We start from the raw sequence: 20,152 nt of genomic DNA, 5'->3' as shown, positions 1-20,152 counted from the left end.
GAAGCCACGCAGGTGTCTCGGGAACGGTGCACCGGGTAGGGGCACAGCCAGTGCAAAGGCCCGGAGGTGAGAGCGCTCAAGAGCGTCCCAGGAACTGTGAGGACAGAAAGGTAAGAGAAAGGTGGGACTTGGCAATAAGAGCAATAATGAGGGAAGCGGGGACCTTTGTAGATTTGTAGAAGAGGAGGGGCTCGAACCCGCCCAAGACCCGCCTTCTGCCTTTCCCGCAGCCTTCGGCCCCGCCCCAACCCCACCCCGGGCCCTGATCCAGGTTTGCCAAGGGTACTCGGCCTCGCCCCCTCAGGACCCGCCCCCCTGCCATCCCCACAGCCTGGCCCCGCCCCGGACCTGCGCCCGCTCCTAGTTTGCCCCTCGGCAGCCACCGTCGCCCGGGCCACCGCCCGCCGCGTGCGTCGCCTGCTCCGCTTCCGCCGCCCTTCCCTGTCTCACGCCGTGCGTGCCCTGCGTGCCTTGCGTGAGCGTGCGCGGGAGCGTCGGCCGGCGAGGGAGCAGCAAACGGCCGGCGGCGGGCGGCGAGTGCCGCGCGGGGGGCGGGCGGCGCGGAGGAGGCGGCGGTGGCCATGGCCGAGGCGTCACCGCAGCCCGGACGGTACTTCTGTCACTGCTGCTCGGTCGAGATCGTGCCGCGCCTGCCGGTGAGGCCCAGGCCAGGCGGGCGGGGGCCTTTGCCTCAGCCTGAGGCGAGCTGGCTCGGACGGGGAAACTGAGGTCCCCGCGGAGGGCCCGGAAGCGGGCGGCCCTGGTGGCGCAGCTGGGCCGGCGGCCGGGAGGGAACGGGGCCGGCCCCGAGCGCGGTCGGCGCCGCGGCCGCCTCGTGGGAGGGAGTCGCCGCTCTCCCGGGCCCGACGGCGGCCCAATCCTGCGTTCTTCTGTCTCCCGGGGGTGGGGGCCTGCACCCAGGTGGGCCCTGCCCCCTCGCCCGGGTGGAGGCCGCGGGAGGGCTGCTCGTGAAAGGCTCGGTTTCCAGACCTCTCAGCCCGGAAGTTCCGAGTCGGTAGGTCCAGGATGGGATCAGTGCCCCAGCTCCCGGCCGACCCTCCCCCGCTGCACGGGTGGAAGACTGAAGGCACGGCGGCCCCGCTCCCGGCATTTGCCGCTCGGCTAGCTCCCGGGGAGCAAGAAGCGGGCGGTGCGGTTGACCAGGGGAAGGAGCTGCAGGTGGCAACGATTGATAGAGTACCAGCTCTCCTTGGTCACCTGGTTGCTTTTAGAGCCAGGCTCTTAGTCCTGCCTTTGCAGCTGTGGGCTTCCCTGGGGGAGGCAGGAGGAGTTGGTGGACATAATCCCAGCTTCAGAGGAGACTGAGCTAGAGTCAGGGTTTGGAGGGGAGAGGAGTGCCTGGGCCCAGGAGGAGAGAAAGACTAGAGGTGGTGTGGCTTCCAGAGGCAAGGGGCTTGGCGGGGGTGCATAAATCGAAACCCTGGGTGCATGAGCAGACTTGAGGAGCTGAGACTGGCCCCACTCCCCCACTCCAGCGTCCCGGAAGAAGTCCTCCTTCTGCGTCTTCCGGCTCCCTGCACGCCCCAGCAATGGGTCTGGTTTCCTCGACTGGCAGGAAGGGGCTGGTCGCAGGACAGTCCCCAGCCTGGAGGAGCTGCACGCAGCCCCTCGCAGCTGTTGTGAGCCCTGGACAGGCCCTGGGTGTCAGGCTTACCCCAGAGTGGCCTGTCCAGAGCCATCGGAAGCCTGGGGCCGAGCAGTCTGTGTTGCTAGCTGTTTTGGCCTCCCCTCCTGGGGCCAGCCTGGGGCCCAGGTCCTGGCCCCGAAGGACCCTGATCTTTTCCGACTGTCACTGGGCTAGCGAGGTTTTTCCTAGTCACAGGATCCAGTGGTGACAAGGTAGCCATGACCTTTGCCCTCCCAGTTTATAGGGAGCCAACGCTGAACAAGCGATTGGCAAATATTTGATCGGGAACTTGGTAAATTCTGTTAAGCGCAAATAATGGCAGGGAGGGGATCGGCGTGGAGTTTGGGACGGGATTGGAAAAGGCCCAGTAGAGTGGGTGTCTGTTTATGAGTAAGGGGCGCACTTGGTGTTCTCGGGGACAGGAAGGTGGGCTCTTAACGTGGTGACGTTGGAAGTGCCCCACCAGCAATTGCGCTCCCCGCCACCACCACCACCCCTGCCCCCCAGCCCCTGCCGCCCGCCAGCACGGACCTCTGTTCACGGGAAACCGGCCCGAGGTTGGTGTGCAGTGAGACGCTGGCTGGTGTTGAGCTGCTCTTCCTGACCTGCTGTCGCGGCCCTCTGCCTGCCCTCTGCCCGCAGGCTTCCTCCCAGCAGCCCAGACACCCTGGGCCTCGGTCTCCTCGCCTGTCAGACGGGTTGGCGAGGGCACCCCTGTGCTTGACGGGCACGCGTGGGCAGGGGGGGCCCGGGAAGCCGGGGAGGGGCTGGTGCCTGCCTGGAGCGGGCGTGTGGGAGCAGGAACTGGACCGGCTGGCCGATCCGGAGGCGTCTGCGCAGGTGCACAGGCCCAGACTCGATTCCCCCAGGAAACGGGAGCACCAGGGACGAGGTGGACATGGGGCGTCCGCGAGCGGGCCCCGCGGGTGGGCCCCGCGGGTGGGCGGACCAGGTGGCGTTTGGGGTTTGGCCCACCACCACGGGTGGCCTTGTTGAGGCCTGCTGTCCTGTGGATGACCCCTGTCTTCCTCTCAGAAGTGTCCCTGAGCAGGGTCGGAGGACGGGGACAGGACCTGGCAGCTGCCTCGGAGGGCCATCAGGGTGAGGAGAGAAGGCCCGTGTGTGTCCCCAGTCTTGCGCACCCGCACCTTGTTCTCCACACAGAGCCGCTGGGGAGCAGGCTGGGCCCCCACCCGCCCGGCGGCGTGCTGTGCTGCTGCCGAGGGCGCCCATTTCCCCCGCTGCTGCCGAGGCCCAGGGAGGCTCAGCCCTGCGCCTGGAGTTGAGACCCAGGGGCCCAGAGATGAGGGCTGCCCCAGAGACAGCCGGTGCGGCACAGGGCGGGAGTCTGGGGGTGCAGCAGGGGGCTGAGCCCCGGAGGGGCGGCTGGACGAGGGGTGCCAGACAGAGCCACACTGTGGGGCTCCCCGGCTGCACCTCCAAGCCTCTCGGCGCCGTTGGAGGCTGAAGTGAGGCGCACCCCCGGCAGGGTGGGCCCATGTGTCACGTCGATGGGCGCTTGCCGGCACTTAGCGGGCCCCAGGTGATGCGAGGCCCCGGGACGGTGCTGTACCCCGGCATTCAGCAGCATGCGTGGGGCTCACAGACGCTGGGGGGGACAGAGGGGTGTGAATGCGCTTTGTGGGGCAGCTGCTAAGATGCAGAAGAGAGTGCTGCGGGGCGGGGGCACTTGCCCACAGGGTCTGGGTGGGCCCAGTGACATCTGAGGAGGGTTGCCCTTGGGGTCTGTGGGCTGGTGAGGTCAGGCTGGGAGCACGAGGGGCTGCAGGGGCGTGGGAAGTCTCGTCAGGTCTGTATCTGGACCTGAGCTCACATACCCCCCGCAGCTCTGCGCCCCAACCCTTTCTGGGGGCCCTGGGCCCGCCGAGGCCAGCATCTCTCCAGCTCCCACCTCAGCGTCCCCGGCTTTACCACACGCGCCTGGCCGGGGACCCTGGGTCTGCACGTGGTGTGAAAGGGCGCGTGAAGGGTGAGGCCTGTCTCTGAGGGCCCCAGCTGGCCGGGCACAGGGAGCAAACGCTCAGTAAATGTGGCACTGTAGCACTCGTCTGCCGGTCGGAGGCTGTTGCCGTGGTGATGATGACTGGATGGCCCTCTTGCCGGCCATCTCCTCAAGATGAGGAGTCTTCGGCTAGGAACAGGTGCTCACGAGCTAGGGTTCTGCGAGGGAGACAGGCCCTGCCCTGTGGGGGGCGAGCACTCCATCCCAGGGTTTCCACCACTTTTATTACACAGTGATGTAATAAAAATCTCAGGGACACGCCCTTGGAGGAGAGCATTGGAAGATCAGGGTCTGGGCCTTCCCCACCGCCTGCGAGCAGAGCCCGGGGCCCTGCCTGAATCCCTGGGTGCGGGGCGAGCACTGCTCAGCCAGGCCACTCAGTCTCAGGGCGTGGGGCTCTCCGAGGATGGAGGGCGCAGAGCAGGGCCTGACCACAGCCAGCACTGAGCCGCAGGACAGCCGCGGCTGCCGGATTCCAGAGCCTGGGGTTGAGGCCACCCTCCATTTGCAGATGGGGAGACCGAGGCTTGCAGCCGGGAGGTGATGTTTGAGCAGACCCAGCTTCCAAGAGGGAGCAAGCCAGGTAGATATCTGCTCGGATCGAGGGGACACAGGGGACAGGGGATGGCAGAGGCCCAGAGATGGGCGGAGCTGGGAGTGGGCGTGGCCGGGCTGGGTTGTTCTGGGGCTGCAAGGTGAGGTGGGGAGCACTTGGGCTCAGGGAGACACAGGGACTCCAGAGAATGGCGAGGTGACAGGCTCTCAGGCACCCAGGAGCAGTGGCGAGCCTCAAGAGTGGAAGAGGGGGTGCCCAATCTCCAGCAGGGTGTGGCGCCGGCCCCGCCCTGGCTCTTCCAGGCTCAGGCAGGGTCCCCAGGAGAGAGAGAGAGATGCTTCTCACGGGGGTTCTGCCAGGCTCCAGTGAGGTTCTGGACCTGCCTGCTGACCTAGATCAGACCCTGGTGGTGTGGGCAGGCCAGAGTCCTAGCTTGCCTGTGAGCTTGTGTTCAGGGGCCGTCTGGTTCCCAGCCTCCTAACCTCGGTCACCACAGACTCACCTGCCGCCACGTTTGCCTGTGTCCATTGCCCTCCCCCCGGGGGCTGGGCAGAGGGGGTGAGAACCCTGGTCACCCATCACAAAGCCTCCTGTGGCCACGTTTTGCACCCTGTGAAACGTTGAAATAAACAACAGGTTGAGGGCTGGCTGGGGGGCCTTAGGAGGAGCCCCTGAGTGATGTCCCCGCCGGCCCTGGAAATCCCACGCCAGTGACTACTGTCATGGCCACTCACTGTGTAGGGGAGCCTCCCCTGGGTCCCTCGCCCCTGCTCAGGAGGGCAGAGCACTGCCATCCCTGTTGTTTCTGGCTCAGCATTATTGCGATACACCACCCACTTAAAGCATACACGTTGGTGTGTTCAGTCCACTCAGAGTCCTGAAGCCAGCAGTCACCTCTGTCCAAGTCCAGAACATTCCATCACCCCAAACAGAAGCCCTGTGCCCATCAGCTGTCACCACGGCCCCTGACAACCACTAGTCGACTCTCTGTGTCTGTGGATCTGCCTGTGCTGGACGTTTCCCATCAATGGATCACACACCGTGGGTCCTTCTGTGTCTGGCTTCTCTCACTGAGCATCCTGTTGTCAGGGTCCGTCCACGGTGTAGTGAGTGTCGAGGCTTCACCCCTTTACGTGGCCGAGTGATGCTCCCGTGTGTGGAGGGACCATGTGGTGTTTATCCGTCATCCGCTGGTGGACACTTAGGTTGTGTCCACCTTTGGCTGCTGTGGACGTGCGTCTCCGTTGTCTCTGGTGGGCACCTGGCTGTGGAATCAGGGTTGTGGGGTGACTGTGGCTGTTTTCCGAGGACGCTGCCCCGTTTCACGCCCCCACCGGCCATGTAGGGGCTCCGATTCCTCCAGCTCCTCCCCGCACTGGTCCCTGCTGGCTTTGTGGGTCCAGCCGTCCGGGGCGGGTGTGAAGTGTGTCCTGCTGGTTTCGGGTTGCGTTTCCCTGTTGCCTGTGTTGTGTATCTGTTCTTGGCTTGTTGCCACTTGTCTATCTTGGGAGAAACGTCTGTTCTGATCCTCTGTCCGGTTTTTGTGTTTGTTTTGAAGTTTTGCATTTTATTTTTATTTTTTTATACAGCAGGTTCCTATCAGTTATCCATTTTATACATGTTAGTGTACATATGTCAATCCCGATCTTCCAATTCATCACACTGCCATTCTGTCTGGCCGTTTTTTAACCAGGGTGTTTGTCTTTTCGTTGTTGAATTGCGAGAGTTCTGTAGGTATTCTGGATACAAGTCCCCATCACCTGTGCAGCTCCAGCCGCCCTCCCCGTGGCTCAGACAGCGTCCTCTGATCCTCGACCTTCCTTTGCTTTCTGGAGCGGGGCACGTGGGGGGACACGGTATGCACCGTGGTGGTCCCGCCGTCCGCAGGGTGGGCCATGCCCGCTGCACCCCGGCGTCGCTCCCCGCAGAGGGTGGCAAGGCCAGCGGTGCCCTCTGCCCCCAGGAACCGCACCTCTCCCCGTGGGTACGCGGCTGGCCTCGGGTGGAAGGACCTCACGCTCGCGGCTCAGCGCCCTGTTTGCGTGGCTTTGGGACACGTGTGGCCTGGGCCCGGTTCTGGGCCTGAGTGGCGGCTTTGGTGCTCAGACGTCTTGCCGTCCCTGGGGCAGGTCCCCCTCTCCGCTGCCTTGGAACATCATGGTCTCTGCCCGCTGGCTGTCCGGCCTGGGGAAAGCAAGGGCTGGGAGGGCAGGTGGCCGGTGTGGATGGAGTCGAGCTCCAGCCTGGTGTCATGGGCTGCATGCTGGGGCTGCCAGAATGTGCCGCAGGCCGGTCCCTCTGCCTGGGTGGTGCCTCCCGCCCTTGGTGGCCACCTTCCTGGGAGCACATCTGCTCCGAGGCCCAGATAGTCCTGGAGCCCCGCTAGTCACTCTCCCAGCCCTCCGTTTTGTGCGAGTGTGGGTGAGGGTGTCACAGAACACTCTCGTGTCCCCCAAGTTGGGAGAGTTTGCTGAACCCACGTCAACTAGCTTGTTGATGCATGCGGCTGACTGGAGGCCCCGAAACTGTGACTTCTGTCACTGTGGGGAGCACCGGCTGATGGACTCGGGGACATGGGAGGTCGAGGAGGCCACCTGCGAGGGGAGCATCGGAGGCCGTAGCCAAGGGCAAGGGCGTCTGTGCACCAGCCCTGCCCGGGGCGGCCCGGCCAGACCTGGCGGGTTCACACCCAGGGCCTTGAGATGACGCCCATGCTGGCCCTACCACAGCCCAGAGATCACGCTCGCTGCCCTCTCCTCCTGCAGGATTACATCTGCCCAAGATGCGAGTCTGGCTTTATCGAGGAGCTTCCAGAAGAGACCAGGTAAGGCTGCCCCCGGCACAGACCCCTGGCCCGAGGGTGCGCTGGCCGAACCTGGTAGGGGGGACGGGGGGGGGGCCGTGACGAGGGCCAGCGGCTGGACCTGGGTGGGGGTTGGGCTGGACCTCCGCCCTTAGGTTCCTCAGCCTCCTGCCTCGGGCCCTGGGCAGGGGCTGTGGAAGGCGGCCTGAGGCCCATGGGTAGGGGGGGTCCCGCTTTTGTCCCGCTGCTGACGGCGCCTGTCCTCCCAGGAGTGCAGAGAATGGCTCGGCCCCCTCCACAGCCCCCGCGGACCAGAGCCGGCAGCCGTTCGAGGTGAGCGGTGAGCAGTGGCCTCTCTCCCTGCCCCCGCCCCCTCCGCGCCCCCATCCACGCGGTCACGGCCCTCCTCTCCGCAGAACGTGGACCAGCCCCTGTTCACGCTGCCGCAGGGCTACGGGCACTTTGCTTTCGGCATCTTTGATGACAGCTTCGAGATTCCCACCTTCCCCCCCGGGGCACAGGCCGACGACGGCAGGGACCCCGAGAGCCGGCGGGAGAGAGAGCAGCACTCCCGGCACCGGTACGGCGCCCGGCAGCCCCGCGCCCGCCTCACCGCGAGGCGGACCACCGGCCGGCACGAAGGCGTCCCCACGCTGGAAGGGTGAGGGGGCCCGGGGGCGGCCGCGGGCGGGACGCTCGGGGCTTCGAGCCTGCCCCACCCCGCTCAGGCAGAGCAGCCAGCTATCCTTCCAGGAGGTTCTGTGGGCACGGAGGTGTGGGTGCTGGCTCAGGGGCTGTCCCCTGGGCAGGGCAGTTCCCCGGTGGGTCCGGCTGGCCCGAGGAGCTGTGTGCCCACTGCCTGCCTGCCCTCCCCCCCCGCCCCCGCCCCCAATCGTCCTTCTCAGAGGGGCCTCCGCCCCATGGGCATCTTCATCTGCTGAGATGCGCTGGTCCACGCCCAGACGAGCCGTCCCGGGTGCAGGCGAGCAGTGGTATGCGGTGTCCGGTGTCCCTGCCCCTCCCGCGTGCGGGGTCATGAGGACAGGAGGACCTAGTAGGCCCGTCCCAGCCCTGCAGGAGTCGGGGCTGAGCTTTCGTGGGTCTTTGTAGATGGAACTTGACTGCAGGTCGGCCGAGGCCTGTCCAGCTCAGGACACAGCCTTGGCTCACTGTGACCTCAGCCGGCACGTTTCAGGGCCGCCGCGAACAGCCGGGCTGATGCCACGGTTCCTCAAGCCCCTGGGATCCCCCACGGTGCTTTGCCCAGGTTGCAAAATGAGAGTTGGATGCAGTCGTGCATTGACAGGTGCCATGCAGCCCTCAAGGAGACACTGCCTTTGGGCGCCTTTCGTGTTTGGTTCTTATTATTACCAGTTGAAAAGCCAGCCCCTTGACGCCGGCCCCTCCCTGGGAGGGCGCTAACCTTGGGCCTGGCTGCTCTGTTCCAGGATCATCCAGCAGCTGGTCAACGGCATCATCACCCCGGCCACCATCCCCAACCTGGGCCTGGGCCCCTGGTGAGTAGGTGGGGGGGTCCCCCTGTGCCCTGTCCGGCCCCTCTGCCACTTGAACCCCAGACTTCTTTGCCCAGGGGCGTCCTGCATTCAAACCCAATGGACTACGCCTGGGGGGCCAACGGCCTGGATGCGATCATCACGCAGGTACAGGGGCCTTCCTGGGGCTGGCACTGGGCACGACGACTTTATAGGCCCGTGCTCCCTGGAGGACGGGGTGTCGTCTCCCACGTCCGCGTCCCTGGTGGCACTTGTGAGGTGGGGACGTGACCACCTTGGGGCCTTCCACTGAGCATTTTTGTCACTGGCGCCTGGTCGTAGCCGCGCAAGGATTTGGGGAGGTGCCTCGGCCGTGGGAGGTGCCTGCCGGCCCCGGCTGTGAAGTGACGCTCACTAGATGAGAAGAGTGGGCAGAAGCCCGGGGCTGGGCCTCCTGGGGGCAGCTGACCTCTGACCCCCGAGGGGGTCGGGCCAGGACAAACGGGGCCTCGGTGCTTTTGCAGGTAACCCAGCCTTGCATTTCAGAGCCCCGTGGGGCGAGGGCCCTGCCCGCCCGCCAACAAGCTCCCGGCACTCTGGCCTCTTGTGTTTCAGCTCCTCAATCAGTTTGAAAACACGGGTCCCCCACCCGCAGACAAAGAGAAAATCCAGGCCCTCCCCACCATCCCCGTGACCGAGGAGCACGTAGGTACGCGCCTGTGCCCAGCCTTCTCAGTGGTCCGGAGGCCAGTGTGCCCTCCATCCCCTGGGACACCTCTGACGGGGGCTGCAGAGAAGCCCCCCTGAGAGCCCCATGGCCTGCCCGCTCCCACAGGCTCCGGGCTGGAGTGCCCCGTGTGCAAGGACGACTACGGGTTGGGCGAGCGCGTGCGGCAGCTGCCCTGCAACCACCTCTTCCACGACGGCTGCATCGTGCCCTGGCTGGAGCAGGTGAGCGGCGGGCCGGCCCGGGACCCTCCCCGCCCCGCCCACCTCTGAACAGCTCCCCTCTCCCCTCTGTTCCCACAAAGCACGACAGCTGCCCCGTCTGCCGAAAGAGCCTCACAGGACAGAACACGGCCACCGACCCCCCGGGCCTGGCGGGCGTGAGCTTCTCCTCCTCCTCGTCGTCCTCCTCCAGCTCGCCCGGTAACGAGAACCCAGCCAGCAGCTCCTGAGCGTCCCAGCCGACCCCCAGGGCGAGCACCGGGCTGCGGGTCGGGACTGCGGATGCCGCGGACTCCCGCACCCCTCGCGCCCACGGACTGCGGTGCCGCCGGGGGCCCCCCCGCGGCACAGGCTTGGAGGACCCGCCCCTCCTGGCTGCTGAGGGAGCCCGGCCTCCCCAGGGCCGGGCCGGGCCAGGCTAGGCACATGCCGCCTGGGGCGTCTGACTCCCTTCCTGTTTGTCTCTGACCTCACCCTCTACGTGTTCGACGGCAGAAAGGTTTTTATAATTTTAAATTATTACTGCTTTGAAATAAATGGACGTTTGAGCTCACTCGCGGCCCTGCATGATCTGTGGAGAGACAGGGTGGAGTCGCTCGGCTGGGGTCCCAACCGCGTGGACAGGCCGTTGCGCCCCACTCCAAGCTCGGGGGCCCGGGACCACCAGGATGACCAGCAAAACAAGGACGAAACTGCTCTGACAGACGTTTTTTAAAGGAGAAAATATGTGTATCTTGAAAGCTATTTAAAAATACATCTACTTAGAAAGAAAAGCAGGTGGTTGGCGTGTTACTTGTGTGCGTCGGGGGGCGCAGCCCCGGGCCGGGGAGGTGAGCCGGCCGAGCCCCCGCAGCTGGTGTGTCATCCACAGGCTGTCCCCCATCAGGGTCACACGGCTGCCTTGGCCGGTGAGTGTCCAGCCTGCGCCCTGGGAAGTGCCCCCCATATTGGTCTTCTGTCTCTGAAGTGGAAGCTGGCTGCTGGGAGGGGTGGGAGCCTCCCCTGCACCCTCTTGGCTCCACCCCTGCAACTCAGAGGAAGATCAACCCCCAGGAGGCTGATCACGCCCCACCCCCACCCCAGCCTGTACACCCTGCTGGATCTGAGGGACTCTGAGGACACCGTGTTCGCGTCTCCAAGGGCAGCTGTGACAACTCATCAAAACTTGGTGACTTAAAACAACACGCTTATCATATCAGTCCTGGGGTCACAATTTGCATCTTAGGGGCTAAATGCAGGCGCGGGCAGGGCTGGTTCCTCCAGAGGCTCCAGGGCAGCATCGGTTCCGTCTTTTCCAGCTTCTAGAGGCACCGCACCCCTGGCTCACGGCCCCTCCTGCATCCTCACAGCCAGCAGCGCAGCATCTGCCGTCTCTCTCTGCCTCTGACCCTCCAGCCAGCCTCCCTCTAATAAGGACCCTGCGATGATGCTGGGCCCCTCAGGGAATCCAGGGTCGTCCCCGTTCAGGGGCCTTAACTTAATCCCACCTGCGAAGTCCCCTCTGCCTCATGAGGTGACACGTGCTCGGTGGCCCAGGACCAGGCCCTGCCAGTCTGTGGCGGGTCGGTGTTCCCCAGGCTCCCTCACCTCCTCGCTGCCCCAGGCACCCCAGTGAGTTCCCAGGTCCGAGCCTTTGCTTGGCTGTGCCCAGCCTGGAGTGCCCTCCCAGACCCGGCCCCCGCGTGGCCGAGTCCCCGTCTCCCGCCTGGCAGGTGCTTTTGTCGAAGCCTCCCTGACCCCAGCTTGTGACTGGACTCCTATGGCCCCTGCTCACCTCAGTGTCCCCTCAGACTCAGGGGCTCCCTGAGGGCCGGCCGCGTCTGTGGGGTCCGGCGGTGTCCCCAGTGCCCAGCACAGCAGGCGCTCAACGCATGTGAAACCACTGAGTAACCAGACACGGGCTCGCCCGGATCGGGCCTTCCCCGGCCTCGGTCTTCAGCTGCCCGCCCGGCTCGCGCGCCTCCTGGAATCTCGGTCCAGCCGTCACTCATGGATCCTGGGCCTCAGGAGACCAGGACGGGCAGGAAGTGCGTGGACGGGTGGTGTCGCTGCGTGCGGACCCCGCGCCTCGGGGCCCCCCGCCCGTCCAACGCCAGGAACATGGGCCGGCCGCGGTGGCGCCAGGGCACGGACTCGTAGGTGTAGCCCTTCTCCTCGATGCGCTCCCGGAACTTAGCGCAGACCCGCTCACAGCGGCCCTGGCCACGCCCCTGGCCACGCCCCCACTCGGGCGCGCCCCACGCACCCCAGCCCGCCCCGCGCACTTGCACTCACCGACCCGGAGTGGCGGCGGCGGCGGTTCATGGCCACATAAAAGCCGGTGTTCACGGCCTTGAGCGCCACGACGCCCACGCGGATGGAGCGCATCTCGAAGAAGACGCCTGCGGGGAGGGGCTGGGTCAGGGCCCGCCCACCACCCACTTGCCCACCCACCCCGCTCTTCATTCATTCATTCGTGTGGGGAACATTCCCCAAGCACCTACCGTGCTCCTGGCCCTGTGCTGGGCGTGGGGATGCACCAGGGACCACGCAGGTCCGTGGGAGTGGCCGTGGCCGTGGGAGTGACGGGGTGGGGGAGGAAGGACACCAGGCCAGGGGGAAGGCCTGAGGCAGGACTGGCCCTGATGGGTCGGGGGAAGTCATTGGGGAGAGCTCAGGGTTTTCTCTGGAGGGCAACGGGGAGCCCAGGGGAGGGCCCCGTTAGTCAGGGATGAGAAAACCAAGCCAGAGGAGGTGCGTGCCTGCCAGGTGAGCTGCTGCTATCAGATGTAGACCCCCGGCAACGACCCTGACAGCTCGGCTAGCCACGGCCGTGTCCCGTTATGGGGGAGACAATTCCAGACAGGAGGTACGGCCCAGGCAACGGCCTGGGGGTGGGACACAGGGTGTTTAAAGCACAGTGTGTTCGCATCCGTGATACCCGCTAACACTGCTTGAGTGCCAACTGTATGCCAGGCATTGTATCCCACCAAGCCCACACAGCAGCCCCTGGAGGGAGGTGTGGACCGTGCCCACTTCCCACAGGGGAAAACTGAGGCCTGAGAAGTGGCAGAGCCAGTTTCTCGGGCCCTGTCTGTGGATGGATGACCCTGGGCGAGCCCTGCCCCATCTGAGCTGATGTTTCCTATCCAGTGAAGCAGAGCTGGGGGACAAGCCCCAGCCCACACTCTCTGAGCCACACCCAGGCACTGGGGCCTAATCTGGAGTCAAGGCCTTGCCCTCTGGTGTTCACTCTGGACTTGGATGCCTCAGGTGACGGGCAGCTCACCTCATGTCCCACAGGACATTTGCACCTGCTATTTCCTGGGTCAGGCACTCAGCTCCTCTTGTGCATGGCCAGCTCCTTCTTTATGAGGCTCAACTCAAGCCCACCTCCTCATTGTCACCCTTATCGCTGCCCAGATGGGGAAACCGAGGCTCAGAGAGAAGCACTGACTGTCCCAGGTCACCCAGCAGAGCCAGACCTCACCCCGAGCCCGAGGCCACCCTTCCTGGCCAGGCCCAGCACTGAGCAACCGGCCCAGCCACTCCCCCTGTCCTTGCCCTCGTCCAGTTAGCCTAATGAGGGCCTTGAGAGCCCCAGATGAAAGCAGGTGGGAAGGGCAGGGGTGATTATCTGCCCTAATGGTGGTGATTCAGGCAGTGGCCGGCAATGGCTCGGCTCCCCCGCTCCCCTGCCCAGCCTCAAAAATGTGGGGGGAGACTGAGACAAGCCTGGGGTCACCGACCGCCCTGGCCTCCCACTTATCACCAACCTCCTCCTTCTCCTTCTTTGTCCCTTCATCTCCTCTTGCCTCATACATTCCACAAACACTTATTGAGCACCTACTGTTTGCTGGGCAGGGCAGCAGGGATATGACTCCAACTCGATGAGGTTCTGGGCACTTTGGAGCCCTAGCTCCATGTCCCCACCTCCCACCTCAGGCAGGTCATTTGCCCTCTCTGTGCCTCAGTTTCCTCATCTGCCAAATGGGTGTCTAGGAAGACACAGAGGGGTCCCCAACTCCGGCAGGTCCTGAGTTTTGTTTTGCAGGGTGGGGAGTTCAGAGTTCAGACCCAGCTCTGCCCCCATCTCATTATGTACTGGGCCCACGGGGGCCCTTCCGGGAGCCTCAGCTTCCCCTCTGTAAATGGGTCCCGTGACCCCAACGTCAATTATCTCACAAAGACCCTTCTGCTGAGCCAGGACCAGAGCTGGGAGCTTCCCCTGTGACCTTCACCCCAACTGTCCAACCCTCCTTCCAAGTGAGTTGGACCCCATTTTACAGTTGAGGAAACTGAGGCCCCAGTCAGGAAATGACTTGGCTGACGCCACGCGGCCAGAGAAGCCTCCGGACCCTCCCTCAAGTGACAGAGGGCCCAGTTCACTGCTGCTACTACTGCTACTGCTGCCTTTGCTGTTATTGTCCGCCTATCTGCCCTGTACCCCTGCCCCCGCGCAGCGCCCCCGGCTACTCACTGTCAGGGCTGTCGCGCCAGCGGGTGCCCTGCACGTGGCCGCTGGGGTCCACACACAGGAAGAAGTGGGTGGAGGAGAAGAGGCGCCGTCAGCGCACGTCGCCCTCCAGATGCATGTAGCTGCGTGGTCTCCGCGGACTGTTTGGGGTCCCCGCGGCGCCGGGCGCCCGTGCCAGCAGTAGCCACGCCAGGCCCAGCCACAGGCGGCCGCGTATGGCCCCGCGCCCCGCTCGCCGCCGCCTGGTCTTGACTCCCCGCGCGCGTCCGCGGCTCTGCCATTGCGAGATGGGGGGCAGAGTGCCCGACGGGGCCAATAGGGCGCCTCGGGGGCGGGGCCAGAGCCACAGTGGGTGGGCCAGGATGCGGGGCGGGGCCGTGGTCAGGGCGGCCTGGCCGCCCTGCAGAGTCTGGGACAGGCCAATGCGGCTCCTGGGGGGCGGGGCCAGAGCCGCAGGGGGCGGGATGACTCCCCACGGGGGTGGGGCCAGTACAAGGGCGGGGCCCATTCGGGAAAACACTCCGGCCTCCACGCGTGTTTGTTTGCCTTGCGGGGCGGGGAGGGCGGTGCTTGTCCGTGAGTAGCCAGATTGGCCTGCAGGGGCTGCAGGAGTGTGAGAGAGGCGGGCCACAGGGACACGGCGGGAGTCAGAGCCAAAGAGAGGGAGAGACAGAGCCAGAGACAGAGAGATATAAAGACAGAGCCAGGTGTACGGCACAGGTCTTGTAATAACCTATAATGGAAAAGAATCCAAAACAGAATAGTATATATGTATAACTGAATCACTTTGCGGTACGCCTGAAACTAACACAACATTGTAAATTAACTACACATCAATTTTTTAAAAGGGTAAAAAAAAAAAAGAGCCAGAAACAGAGAAAGAGACAAGAGACTGAGAGGCAGAGATAGACAGAGACTAAGTTGGAGGGACAGAGTCTATGAGACTGCACAGGCGGAGATGGCTGAGACAGAGACAGAGACAGACAGATGTGTGAGAGACAGAGAGACAGGGAGAGACGGAGCTGCCTAGGGGTCAGAGGTTGGGGTGGAAGTTCTGGCCCGAGTGCCTGTCCTTGCCAGCCAGGCCCCTGAACAGGGAATGCCCCGGGGGGCTTGTCTACCCTTCAAACTAGAGCTTCCTGAGAATCAGGCCCAGGGGGCATGCGGCTTCGCTGAGCGGTGGGCCTGGGGGAAAGTGTGGGTGGAGGGGCAGGGGAACTGTTGGAGCATATGCTGTGCACACGGGTGTTGGGCGGCAAGGTGGCCGATGGGAGGATGGACAGTTGGGCATGTCCGAGGCCAGCTGATGGGGACCGGGTTGATGACCAAGGCCAGCACCCTGTCCCCAGCATCCGTCTCTGCATGTCCAAGGTGGTAGGAATGGGGCCACCCTGTTACAGACACACCCACCCAGTGCCCTGGGCCCTGCGAGGTGAGTGCAGTAAACCTCCACAGACTCAGAGCTAAGCGACATCATTGACAGGTGGGGGAGCCAAGGCCCAGGAGGGGCAGGGATTTCCCCAAGGCCCCACACAGGACACATCCCAGGGCTCCCTGCCTTTTGGCTCCTGGTGGCTCAATTCTACAGCCATGGATGCAGGTGGCACCTTTAAATAGCACCGGGGTGAGGACAAGGTGACAACCCTGCCCTGATGGACCGCTGGGGGGCCAACCGGTCCAGCCAGACGGTGTCGCCGGGATGCCTTCCTGGTGGCTCCAGGGATTCCCCGATCCCCCTTCCTGGCCCCAGGAGGGCCACGCAGGGGGTGTGGCAGACATCCAAGCCCAGGACCCCAGGACTGAGATAGGGGTCCAGCCCGGACTGTCTCCCCACACTCAGAGCCCTGAGGCCAGCACCCAGGGGACTGGCCTGCAGGCATCACCTCCCCAAGCCTTGCCTCCTCCTGTGGAAAATAGGCCAGGAGAGGGAAGGCTGGAAGGATGGAATGAGATAATCCACAACCTCACTGGGTACTCGGAATAACACCTCCACTCCCACCAGCTAGAAGCTTGGTCTTCCCTTCATAGACTGTCCCCACCCCACCTGCCAGGAGGACAAGATCCAGGGCCCTGTATGACCGGAGGGGACCCACGCCTGAGGAGAGAGTTGCGCCCCAGGTGCTTTTTGCAACAGCTCCACTGAAATACAATTCACATGCCACCCAGTTCACCCAGGAAATTGTGCAATTAATGCTTTCAGTACAGAGTTGTCAATGCTTACCTCTGTCTAGTTCCAGAACATTCCATCACCCCAAAGAGAAGCCCCGTCCCCATCAGCAGTTACCCTCATCCCCTCCCCAGCCCCTGACAACCACGAATCTACTCTCTGTCTCCGTGGATTTGCCTGTTCTGGACGTTTCCCATCAATGGACTGACAGACATCCTGTGTGTCCTTCTGTGTCTGGCTTCTCTCACTGAGCGTCGTGTTCAACTTCCATCCACATGTATCAAGTGTCAGGGCTTCACCCCTTCGCATGGCTGAGTGATGCTCCCATGTGTGGAGGGACCATATTCTGTTTACCCATCATCCATTGCTGGACACGTGGTTGTTGCTGCCTTTTGGCTGTCGTGAATCATGCTACTGCGGACGTGTACGAGTTTAAGTGTGAACATAAGTCGCCATTTCTCTCATGTATATACCCAAGAGTGGAACTGCTGGGTCACATAGTGATTCTATGGTTGGCTTTTTTTTTTTTTTTTTTTTTTTTTGCGGTACGCGGGCCTCTCACTGTTGTGGTCTCTCCCGTTGTGGAGCACAGGCTCCGGATACGCAGGCTCAGTGGCCATGGCTCACGGGCCCAGCCGCTCCGCGGCATGTGGGATCCTCCCGGACCGGGGCACTAACCCGTGTCCCCTGCATCGGCAGGCAGACTCCCAACCACTGTGCCCCAGGGAAGCCCGGTTGGCTTTTTGAGGAGCTGCCAGAACGTCTTCCACAACAGCTGCCCCATCTCACATTCTCACCAGCTGTGTACGAGTGCTCCAGTGTTCCCACCTCTTCACCAGCAGCTGTGATTGGCCATCGTTTTGACTGCAGCCATCCTAGTTGGGTACAGAGGTATCTCCCTGTGGTTTTCTGGAAGACGTCAAGCCTACAGACAAGTTGTAAGAACAGCACAATTAACGCCCTGTTGCGGGAGTCCCCAGTTCTACATATTATTTTTGATTTCCGTCAGCTGGAGGATGGGTAAATACACTGCAGCAAACTCACGGGGGAGTACTATGCAGCCAAGAAAAAGAGTAACCCACTGAATACACAACAATGTGGATGACTGAGACAGAATGAGGAGAAGCAGTCAGACACAATAGATGTCCAGCTATGGGACATTCTGGAAAACCAACCCATGGTGTGAACTGTCCGATGGGTGTCGCCCTCAGGGGCAATGATATGGGACATGAGGGGGTTTCAGGGGCTGGGTATTCTTTGGAACACCCCTGTGTCCTGGAAAATTAATTGAACTGTATTCTTTCTTTCTTTTCTTTTTGGCCGCCCCATGCGGCCTGTGGGATCTTAGTTCCCTGACCAGGGATGGAACCGCGCCCCCTGCATTGGATATGCAGAGTCTTAACCACTGGACCGCCAGGGAAGTCCCGTGACTGTATTCTTGATGTGTGCACTGTTCATGTTCTACCTGAAAAATACACACGTGTGGTCTTTTTATGTACGTGAGTATTTGAGAGGCAGCCTCAGAAATGGTCGGACTAGTTTTTTTTTTTTTTTTCTTTGGCTGTGCCATGCAGCTGGGGATCACATTTCACCGACCGGGGATCGAACCTGGACCCTTGTCAGTGAAATCGAGGGGTCTTAACCACTGGACCGCCAGGGAATTCCCGGACGAGTCTTCTAATGTCAAGGTCCTCCGTCATAGCCAAGCGGCAACCTCATTCCTCATCCACGCTCAAATGCCCCCTCTTGTCACCGTTATGTCCTTGAATACATTTTTTTCTCATGCCAAACCTGGGTAGGGCACATGCAGTGCCTTCTGTTCTCCCTTTGTCTCTGCGATTGGCTGAATAAAGACCCACAAACATGTGTCCACATTCTAATCCCCAGAACCTGTGAATCTGACCTTATTTGGATAAAGAGTCTTGGCAGCAGCCATTACATTAATATTTTCAAATGAGATCATCCTAGGGGCCCTAAATGCAGTCACAAGTACCCTTATGAGAGACACAGACACGGAGGAGAGGCCACGTGAAGGCGAAGGCAGAGACGGGAGGGACATGGCCACAAGCCCAGGACGCCTGGAGCCCCAGAAGCTGGAAGAGGCAGTAAGGACCCTCCCCGGGAGCCTCCAGATGGGTCACGGCTCTGTCCACACCCTGATTTCATCCTAGTGATACTAATTTTGGATGTCTTGTCTCCAGAAATATGAGAGGATTAATTTCTGTTGTTAGGCACCAAGTTTGTGGTCGTTTGTTACAGTGGCCCCAGAATCTGATGCCGTGTCTTTCCATTTAGAGAGCATTCCTTGCCTTCCTCAACACGTCTCCTTTTTTTTATTATTATTAATTTTTTCTTGGAGTATAATTGATTTACAATGCTGTGTTAGTTTCAGGTGTAGAGCAAACTGAATCAGCTATGCATATACATATATCCACTCTTTTCTAGATTCTTTTCCCGTATAGGTCATTACAGAGTACTGAGTAGAGTTCCCTGTGCTACATGGTAGGTCCTTACTAGTTTTCTGTTTTATGTATGGTAGTGTGTGTATGTCCATCCCAGTCTCCCAGTTTATCCCTCCCCTCCCCCCAACACTTCTGAAGTCTCACAGAATGTCTCACAGCCTAAGTTCACCTGATCGTCTCCTCGTTCAATTTGGGTGAAAAGTTTTGGGGAAGAACCCAGCACACGCGAACAGCTTCTGAAACACAGTCTTGCCCAAACCCCAACGTCTCGATGCCATGACCCCCTCTTAAGGACATCTGTCTCCACTTGTCTCGTGTGTTATTCGTATTTTCATGCTTAAGTTTTACAAGGAAATTTGATATCCTCATCAGGAGTGGAAAACCAGTGCCATACATTGACACATTGACAATAAGCTGTAAGAAGAAATACAAAGAGAAGAGACCATGTGACAAAAGTCTCCGATTGGCAGGACCCCAGCCCGGGAGCTGAGACGCAGGGGTAACACGCAGGTGGCACCAATTGAGACCGCCTGTGTTTGAGCAGGGACTGAAAGGAGAATGGCTTCCTCACCGCCAAGATCCAGGATCCAGCTCTTGGGGAGATACTGGTTTAGGGAATCTGACGTCCCAGAGAGTAAAAGAGGAAACTGAGGCAAAAGAATTCAGAAGTCTTGGCTTCCAGTCCAGGCTCCTGGCTCCGCCAGACTGCAGGGATACGAGGGGATGTCTCTAGGTCTTGGGGGAGCCAGGGCCAGCTGATTCAGTGACCCCCTCCCCCACCAGGCCAGGAAGGAAACCCTAGATATGAGCCAGGTCTGAGGTCACGGCCCCCCGGGGCATCTTGGGGTGGATTGGGGCGGTTTCGGGAGGATGCTGCTGTCTGTTGAAAACATTCCCAGCTGGTGGCATCACAGTGCACAGGCCCGCGTGGGCAGCTGCATCTGGAATGTGCTGGCGAGAGGCGTCCAGACCTAGGAGTCTGGCCCTTCCAGAGTACAGGTCCGGCCTCCACTCTGGGTAGTGGGGAGACTGAAGTCTGAGCAACTGGGGACAGGTGGCAGCTTGAGCTGAGGCCCCTAAGGCCCGCCGTGGTCTGGCCCCTGAGCACCCTTCCACCTTTGTCTCTGCTTCCTCTCTCCCAAACACTGCTCCAATTCCAACTTTCCTGTCTCTCAGGCCTTTGTACTCACTTTGATTGCTGCCTGCAGCGCAGTTACACCATGTGTGCCTATTCTCACCCTTCACATACCAGCCGATCCCAGAGAAGACGCTCCCTCCCCTGACCTCAGTTTCCCCAACTGAACGATAAGGTGAGGCATGCCTTCCAGGTCTGATTCTAAAGTTCTGGCCCTGCTTACTCCTGAGTGGGATCTCCCTGGAGACCAGGGCTGAGATGCTCCAGGCATTATTTCATTCCACTTGTCATCAAGTCAACTTAGTTAGAGGTGAGTCTGCGCTCTCTGCCCCACTCCGTCCCTGGCCTTGGGAACTAGTGGGTAAACTGAGGCCAGAAAGAGTGAATGAGGGAAATGTCCAGGAAACACAATGATCCAGCTGACCGTTGGCTCTGCGGCTTTGAGTCAGACGGATGTGGGC

The 20,152-nt window shown here is 61.8% G+C and overlaps 2 protein-coding genes across 5 annotated transcripts; one reads left to right on the top strand and one right to left on the bottom strand.

The window, feature by feature from the left end:
- Nucleotides 1-523: 523 nt before the first annotated feature.
- On the top strand, nucleotides 524-10,207 carry RNF126 (ring finger protein 126). Of its 4 annotated transcripts, none has more exons than XM_082835851.1 (9): nucleotides 524-656; nucleotides 6,993-7,051; nucleotides 7,300-7,363; nucleotides 7,552-7,691; nucleotides 8,479-8,547; nucleotides 8,622-8,691; nucleotides 9,139-9,232; nucleotides 9,359-9,474; nucleotides 9,555-10,207. In XM_082835851.1, the coding sequence occupies exons 1-9, from the start codon at nucleotides 582-584 to the stop codon at nucleotides 9,699-9,701; spliced, it is 834 nt and encodes a 277-aa protein (XP_082691977.1). In that variant the 5' UTR covers nucleotides 524-581; the 3' UTR covers nucleotides 9,702-10,207. The 4 variants fall into 4 exon arrangements, with proteins under 4 accessions (XP_082691977.1, XP_082691975.1, XP_082691976.1 ...); XM_082835849.1 differs by having other exon boundaries at nucleotides 7,480-7,691; XM_082835850.1 differs by having other exon boundaries at nucleotides 7,447-7,610.
- Nucleotides 10,208-11,474: 1,267 nt separating this feature from the next.
- Nucleotides 11,475-14,435, bottom strand: FGF22 (fibroblast growth factor 22; the record flags this gene model as incomplete). Its single annotated transcript, XM_082836485.1, is given in 4 exon segments — nucleotides 11,475-11,666; nucleotides 11,746-11,852; nucleotides 13,931-14,018; nucleotides 14,022-14,435. Coding segments are annotated over 4 exon segments (801 nt in total).
- Nucleotides 14,436-20,152: the final 5,717 nt, after the last annotated feature.

Source organism: Leucopleurus acutus, assembly GCF_964270905.1.
Source record: "Leucopleurus acutus genome assembly, chromosome: 3".
Taxonomy (NCBI): Eukaryota; Metazoa; Chordata; class Mammalia; order Artiodactyla; family Delphinidae; genus Leucopleurus; species Leucopleurus acutus.
The sequence above is the reverse complement of the archived record's forward strand: the minus strand, read 5'-3'. Positions and strand labels throughout refer to the sequence as shown.